Raw genomic sequence first — 8,359 nt, 5'->3', positions numbered from 1 at the left:
TAGCTAGCACAGAACACATGGGTGTTTACCTAGCTAGCACAGAACACATTGGTGTTTACCTAGCTATCACAGAACACATGGGTGTTTACCTGGCTAGCACAGAACACATGGGTGTTTACCTAGCTAGCACAGAACACATGGGTGTTTACCTAGCTAGCACAGAACACATGGGTGTTTACCTAGCTATCACAGAACACATGGGTGTTTACCTAGCTAGCACAGAACACATTGGTGTTTACCTAGCTAGCACAGAACACATGGGTGTTTACCTAGCTAGCACAGAACACATGGGTGTTTACCTGGCTAGCACAAAACACATTGGTGTTTACCTAGCTAGCACAGAACACATGGGTGTTTACCTAGCTATCACAGAACACATGGGTGTTTACCTGGCTAGCACAGAACACATGGGTGTTTACCTAGCTAGCACAGAACACATGGGTGTTTACCTAGCTAGCACAGAACACATTGGTGTTTACCTAGCTAGCACAGAACACATTGGTGTTTACCTAGCTAGCACAGAACACATTGGTGTTTACCTAGCTAGCACAGAACACATGGGTGTTTACCTAGCTATCACAGAACACATGGGTGTTTACCTGGCTAGCACAGAACACATGGGTGTTTACCTAGCTAGCACAGAACACATGGGTGTTTACCTAGCTAGCACAGAACACATTGGTGTTTACCTAGCTAGCACAGAACACATTGGTGTTTACCTAGCTAGCACAGAACACATTGGTGTTTACCTAGCTAGCACAGAACACATGGGTGTTTACCTAGCTAGCACAGAACACATGGGTGTTTACCTGGCTAGCACAGAACACATTGGTGTTTACCTAGCTATCACAGAACACATTGGTGTTTACCTAGCTAGCACAGAACACGTTGGTGTTTACCTAGCTAGCACAGAACACATGGGTGTTTACCTAGCTATCACAGAACACATGAGTGTTTACCTAGCTAGCACAGAACACATGGTTGTTTACCTAGCTAGCACAGAACACATGGGTGTTTACCTAGCTAGCACAGAACAAATTGGCGTTTACCTAGCTAGCACAGAACAAATTGGTGTTTACCTAGCTAGCACAGAACACATGGTTGTTTACCTAGCTAGCACAGAACACATTGGCGTTTACCTAGCTAGCACAGAACAAATTGGCGTTTACCTAGATAGCACAGAACACATTGGTGTTTACCTAGCTAGCACAGAACACATTGTTGTTTACAGGTGTATATGATATGTCTGTCAGTGTGTCTGCATTATCCGGTCTACGTCTAGCAATCTGTCCAGGTTTATCTGCAGTCATGTCTTCATGTGTTCGTTTGTCTAACTTTGTGTTTCACAGTTAAATTGTCGATGTAATATTATCTCCATGAAATCTGAGGAATTCTTTTCTTTGTGCTGAAAATATGTCAGATGTATTTTGTTATATTATGTCGTGAGAAACTATTTAAAGATCTATTTTTTAAGTGACTGAAATGCATTTTCGCCAATTCTTTTGAAATGTGTATTGTATTGTAACCAAATGGATTATTAGAGTCCTTTAATAATCCTATTTCAGTAGACAAACTACCATCTGCCAAATCCCCTTCCCTGTGTCCATAATTATTTATTTGTCATTATTTATTATTAAAATACTAATTTTCATAGTGCTGGAGGTGCTGCGGCATCCCGTGATCAAATTAAATAATATTTCCAAAATTATATAAAGAAAATATTTTCCTAAAATTCTATTACTCCTGTCTGAACAGACATAAATAAACGATTCAGAATACTACACCTGAGAGCATCATTTAGTCACAGAGGGAATCAACAGCTTCTAAAAAAAAAAAAAGCAGGCCACCCAAATTTAGAACGGCTTGTTGCGTTGTGGCCATAGACATATAATCCATAGAAGGGATCTTGTAACCTCTGACCTCATGGGTACGCTAGCCAGTCCTGACTTGAATCATAGCTGCCCTTCTATGGATTACATCTCTACAGTGGGTTGCGGCTGTCAGTTTGCCTTTCGCAAAAAATCTTTACTGCTGAAAAGTGAAGACTGGTCTGTCTGTAGAAGCTAAAATAATCATTCTCTACAACTTTTGAGCAATTCTGAGCGAACAAGCATTGTTTTTCTAGGTAGCTTATCGACCATCACCGTGACTTATGGCCTTACTGTATGTCTTCATCATTGGGTGATTCTGAAAAGTGCCACTGAAAAGTTTATTTAGTAACCTACTGTAGCCTATATATATATATATATCCAATATATAAATAATATATATATATCAAATACTTTTTGTATACTCACTGTATATATATATATATATATGTATACAGTGAGGGGAAAAAGTATTTGATCCCCTGCTGATTTTGTACGTTTGCCCACTGACAAAGAAATGATCAGTCTGTAATTTTAATGGCAGGTTTATTTGAGCAGTGAGAGACAGAATAACAACAAAACAATCCAGAAAAACACATGTCAAAAATTTTATAAATTGATTTGCATTTTAATGAGGGAAATAAGTATTTGACCCCCTCTGCAAAACATGACTTAGTACTTGGTGGCAAAACCCCCTTTTGGCAATCACAGAAGTCAGACGTTTCTTGTAGTTGGCCACCAGGTTTGCACACATCTCAGGAGGGATTACACACACCTTTCAGCTCAAATAAGCAAAGAGAAACGACAGTCCGTCATTACTTTAAGACATGAAGGTCATGTCAACGAGGAACATTTTAAGAAAAATTGATTCATGTGCAGTCGCAAAAACCATCAAACGGTATGATGAAACAGGCACAATCTGTGTGTCTGTTCAGTGGCCCGGGCTACTGTTTGCATTCAAGTCCAGTGTGTTTTTATTGATCTCAGTTGTCAGCCAGAGTAGCCACTCAGTCACGTGTGTGGTTTAAAAAATATATTATAATATCTTATATTATTTAAATTATGTAGAATTGTATGAAAATGCATTTATAAAATGCTAAAAAAAAAAAGATTCATACTATACTCTGCATTTCCATGTGTAGAAACCCATAAAACATGTCTGCTCCTCTGTATGCCACTACGCAAATGTGATTTATATTTATAGATTCATGCAATGATTTATTATAACGCACATCCCCAAATCAAAACATCTCCCTGAAGCTGTGCCATTAATCCACCAATACAAACCCACATCTCCCTGAAGCTGTGCCATTAATCCACCAATACAAACCCACATCTTCCTGAAGCTGTGCCATTAATCCACCAATACAAACCCACATCTCCCTGAAGCTGTGCCATTAATCCACCAATACAAACCCACATCTTCCTGAAGCTGTGCCATTAATCCACCAATACAAACCCACATCTTCCTGAAGCTGTGCCATTAATCCACCAATACAAACCCACATCTTCCTGAAGCTGTGCCATTAATCCACCAATACAAACCCACATCTCCCTGAAGCTGTGCCATTAATCCACCAATACAAACCCACATCTCCCTGAAGCTGTGCCATTAATCCACCAATACAAACCCACATCTTCCTGAAGCTGTGCCATTAATCCACCAATACAAACCCACTATCACACATCTCCCTGAAGCTGTGCCATTAATCCACCAATACAAACTCACATCTCCCTGAAGCTGTGCCATTAATCCACCAATACAAACCCACATCTTCCTGAAGCTGTGCCATTAATCCACCAATACAAACTCACATCTCCCTGAAGCTGTGCCATTAATCCACCAATACAAACTCACATCTCCCTGAAGCTGTGCCATTAATCCACCAATACAAACCCACATCTCCCTGAAGCTGTGCCATTAATCCACCAATACAAACCCACTATCATACATCTCCCTGAAGCTGTGCCATTAATCCACCAATACAAACCCACTATCACACATCTCCCTGAAGCTGTGCCATTAATCCACCAATACAAACTCACATCTCCCTGAAGCTGTGCCATTAATCCACCAATACAAACCCACATCTCCCTGAAGCTGTGCCATTAATCCACCAATACAAACCCACATCTCCCTGAAGCTGTGCCATTAATCCACCAATACAAACCCACATCTTCCTGAAGCTGTGCCATTAATCCACCAATACAAACCCACTATCATACATCTCCCTGAAGCTGTGCCATTAATCCACCAATACAAACCCACATCTCCCTGAAGCTGTGCCATTAATCCACCAATACAAACCCACATCTCCCTGAAGCTGTGCCATTAATCCACCAATACAAACCCACTATCATACATCTCCCTGAAGCTGTGCCATTAATCCACCAATACAAACCCACTATCACACATCTCCCTGAAGCTGTGCCATTAATCCACCAATACAAACCCACATCTCCCTGAAGCTGTGCCATTAATCCACCAATACAAACCCACATCTTCCTGAAGCTGTGCCATTAATCCACCAATACAAACCCACATCTCCCTGAAGCTGTGCCATTAATCCACCAATACAAACCCACTATCACACATCTCCCTGAAGCTGTGCCATTAATCCACCAATACAAAACCACATCTCCCTGAAGCTGTGCCATTAATCCACCAATACAAACCCACATCTTCCTGAAGCTGTGCCATTAATCCACCAATACAAACCCACATCTTCCTGAAGCTGTGCCATTAATCCACCAATACAAACCCACATCTTCCTGAAGCTGTGCCATTAATCCACCAATACAAACCCACTATCACACATCTCCCTGAAGCTGTGCCATTAATCCACCAATACAAACCCACATCTTCCTGAAGCTGTGCCATTAATCCACCAATACAAACCCACTATCATACAAGCAAACTCTGTTCAGGTCACTAACTACGTAGACACACAGTACATTTCATATACAGTATGGCATATACATTATTCTATATTTATATATACATCATGGGCTAATACCATATTATGCCTATTGTCCACAGTCCCTTGTCTTTACATATCAATTCCACACAACTTTAACTTTAAAACGAGACCTACTACCCTCAGACGGGGCTCTACAGTATGTCTCCATGATCTGTGATCCTACAGGCGGAGAAAGGGGTCGTCCTGAACCAAGGTAACTTCCACAGTCTTCTCAGGAGGTAAGGGGACTCGTAAATTAACGCCACTTCCCGGTGATACCCTGGCTCACTGTTGACTGATGTCCACCCTGTCTTCTCCATCTCTGCTGAGTCAAGTCCTCTCTCCGATGAAGACCCTGAGAGAAGAACATAGACACATGAGGACGTGCACCTGTCGTTACACTAAGGCCTGGTGTTTGGACATCATTTTTAAACTTTTATTTTCACCGAAAAGATTATTAATGAATCATGATCGCCCCTACACTCTAACCACTAGGCTATCTGCCGCCCCTACACTCTAACCACTAGGCTATCTGCCGCCCCTACACACTAACCACTAGGCTACCTGCCACCTCTACACTCTAACCACTAGGCTACCTGCCACCTTCTACACTCTAACCACTAGGCTACCTGGTGCCCCTACACTCTAACCACTAGGCTACCTGCCACCTCTACACTCTAACCACTAGGCTACCTACCGCCCCTACACTCTAACCACTAGGCTACCTGCCGCCCCTACACTCGAATCACTAGGCTACCTGCCACCCCTACACTCTAACCACTAGGCTACCTGCCACCTCTACACTCTAACCACTAGGCTACCTGCCGCTCCTACACTCTAACCACTAGGCTACCTGCTCCCCTACACTCTAACCACTAGGCTACCTGCCGCCCCTACACTCTAACCACTAGGCTACCTGCCACCTCTACACTCTAACCACTAGGCTACCTGCCGCCCCTACACTCTAACCACTAGGCTACCTGCCACCTCTACACTCTAACCACTAGGCTACCTGCGACCCCTCCACTCTAACCACTAGGCTACCTGGTGCCCCTACACTCTAACCACTAGGCAACCTGCCGCCCCTACACTCTAACCACTAGGCTACCTACCGCCCCTACACTCTAACCACTAGGCTACCTGCCGCCCCTACACTCTAACCACTAGGCTACCTACCGCCCCTACACTCTAACCACTAGGCTACCTGCCGCCTCTACACTCTAACCACTTGGCTACCTGCCGCCTCTACACTCTAACCACTAGTCTACCTGCCGTCCCTACACTCTAACCACTAGGCTACCTACCTACCGCCTCTACGCTCTAACCACTAGGCTACCTGCCGCCCCTACACTCTAACCACTAGGCTACCTGCCGCCCCTACACTCTAACCACTAGGCTACCTGCCGCCCCTACACTCTAACCACTAGGCTACCTGCCGCCCCTACACTCTAACCACTAGGCTACCTGCCGCCCCTACACTCTAACCACTAGGCTACCTGCCGCCCCTACACTCTAACCACTAGGCTACCTGGTGCCCCTACACTCTAACCACTAGGCTACCTGCCGCCTCTACACTCTAACCACTAGGCTACCTGTCACCTCTACACTCTAACCACTAGGCTACCTGCCGCCCCTACACTCTAACCACTAGGCTACCTGCCGCCCCTACACTCTAACCACTAGGCTACCTGCCGCCCCTACACTCTAACCACTAGGCTACCTGCCGCCCCTACACTCTAACCACTAGGCTTCCTGTCGCCTCTACACTCTAACCACTAGGCTACCTGCCGCCCCTACACTCTAACCACTAGGCAACCTGCCACCTCTACACTCTAACCACTAGGCTACCTGCCGCCCCTACAATCTAACCACTAGGCTACCTGGTGCCCCTACACTCTAACCACTAGGCTACCTGCCGTCCCTACACTCTAACCACTAGGCTACCTGGTGCCCCTACACTCTAACCACTAGGCTACCTGCCACCCCTACACTCTAACCACTAGGCTACCTGCCGCCTCTACACTCTAACCACTAGGCTACCTGCCGCCTCTACACTCTAACCACTAGGCTACCTGTCACCCCTACACTCTAACCACTAGGCTATCTGCCCCCCTACACTCTAACCACTAGGTTACCTGCCGCCTCTACACTCTAACCACTAGGCTACCTGCCGCCCCTACACTCTAACCACTAGGCTACCTGCCACCTCTACACTCTAACCACTAGGCTACCTGCCGCCCCTACACTCTAACCACTAGACTACCTGCCGCCCCTACACTCTAACCACTAGGCTACCTACCGCCTCTACACCCTAACCACTAGGCTACCTGCCGCCCCTACACTCTAACCACTAGGCTACCTGCCACCTCTACACTCTAACCACTAGGCTACCTGCCGCCCCTCCACTCTAACCACTAGGCTACCTGGTGCCACAATGTGGAAATAGATAGTAGCAATGTACTTTACCCGATACTGTATTGTCCAATAGGAAAGCCAGGATGCCCACCAGGAGCACAGGTGAGGTCAGAAGAGAATGGAGAAGGACATCAACACTGACCATACCTGTACAGGTATACACACGAACAGGATATGGACAAGACACACATTTAGCCACATTGCTCTATTGTCCCTGGCTGTGTAATGTCAGAGTAGACTGGTCCCAGATCTGTTTGTGACAGTTCCACAATGAGTTGGAAAGAGAGCACAAACAGCCTGGTCTAAAGTCTGCTTGGAGGTTGACTATACGGCACAAACAGATCTGGGACCAGGCTGATGTCAGACTAGCCTGGTCTAAAGTCTGCTTGGAGGTGACTATACGGCAAAAACAGATCTGGGACCAGGCTGATGTCAGACTAGCCTGGTCTAAAGTCTGCTTGGGGGTTGACTATACGGCACAAACAGATCTGGGACCAGGCTGATGTCAGACTAGCCTGGTCTAAAGTCTGCTTGGAGGTTGACTATACGGCACAAACAGATCTGGGACCAGGCTGATGTCAGACTAGCCTGGTCTAAAGTCTGCTTGGAGGTTGACTATCTGATCTGGGAGCAGATGTTAGAGAAATGACCTGTATCAATAAATGCGGTCCGCATGCGGAACCAGTGAGGCAGAACTAGAGACATGAAGACAGCCAAGCCGATGTTGAAGATGTTACGTCCAGAGTCGATGTGTGTGAACTGGAAGTACCTCACGCCTGTAGCCACGGCAATAGAGTATGTTACACTGAGAATAGCACCTGAACAGGGATGGAGAGAGAGAGAGAGAAGGAGAAATTGATCATCTTTTATCAGTTCATTTTTCCTCTAGTCGTCAGAGTCACTCAACAGAAACATAACATGTAGACTTGTAAGGAAAAACACGCAGGACGAAGACAGAGGACAGATAATTCAACTAACCGTAGATGGCCAAGGGGACAGAGGTGATGAGCTGTGTCAGTCGAGGGGACACTCCTAGGGCCAGTCCAAAGATGGCTGTCAGCTGCACTGTCCACCTGGACCCAGACTAGGAGGAGAGAGAGAGGAGCAGGAGAAGGA

General features: G+C 45.6%; 1 protein-coding gene across 1 annotated transcript in view; it reads right to left on the bottom strand.

Moving 5' to 3' along the window:
* Positions 1-4,678: 4,678 nt before the first annotated feature.
* slc23a3 (solute carrier family 23 member 3) overlaps positions 4,679-8,359 on the bottom strand; it is a 20,662-nt gene continuing 16,981 nt past the window's right edge. Inside the window, exons 9-12 of the mRNA XM_055911812.1 lie at positions 8,222-8,327; positions 7,894-8,061; positions 7,295-7,390; positions 4,679-5,183 (exon numbers count right to left, since the gene is read on the bottom strand). Of these exons, the coding sequence (XP_055767787.1) occupies positions 4,981-5,183; positions 7,295-7,390; positions 7,894-8,061; positions 8,222-8,327 (573 nt within the window). The 3' untranslated portion in view covers positions 4,679-4,980. The remainder of the gene's footprint in view (positions 5,184-7,294; positions 7,391-7,893; positions 8,062-8,221; positions 8,328-8,359) is intronic.

The sequence above is a fragment of the Salvelinus fontinalis genome, unplaced genomic scaffold, assembly GCF_029448725.1.
Source record: "Salvelinus fontinalis isolate EN_2023a unplaced genomic scaffold, ASM2944872v1 scaffold_0096, whole genome shotgun sequence".
NCBI lineage: Eukaryota > Metazoa > Chordata > Actinopteri > Salmoniformes > Salmonidae > Salvelinus > Salvelinus fontinalis.
Note: the sequence above shows the minus strand (reverse complement) of the source record. Positions and strands in the feature narration are given on the sequence as shown.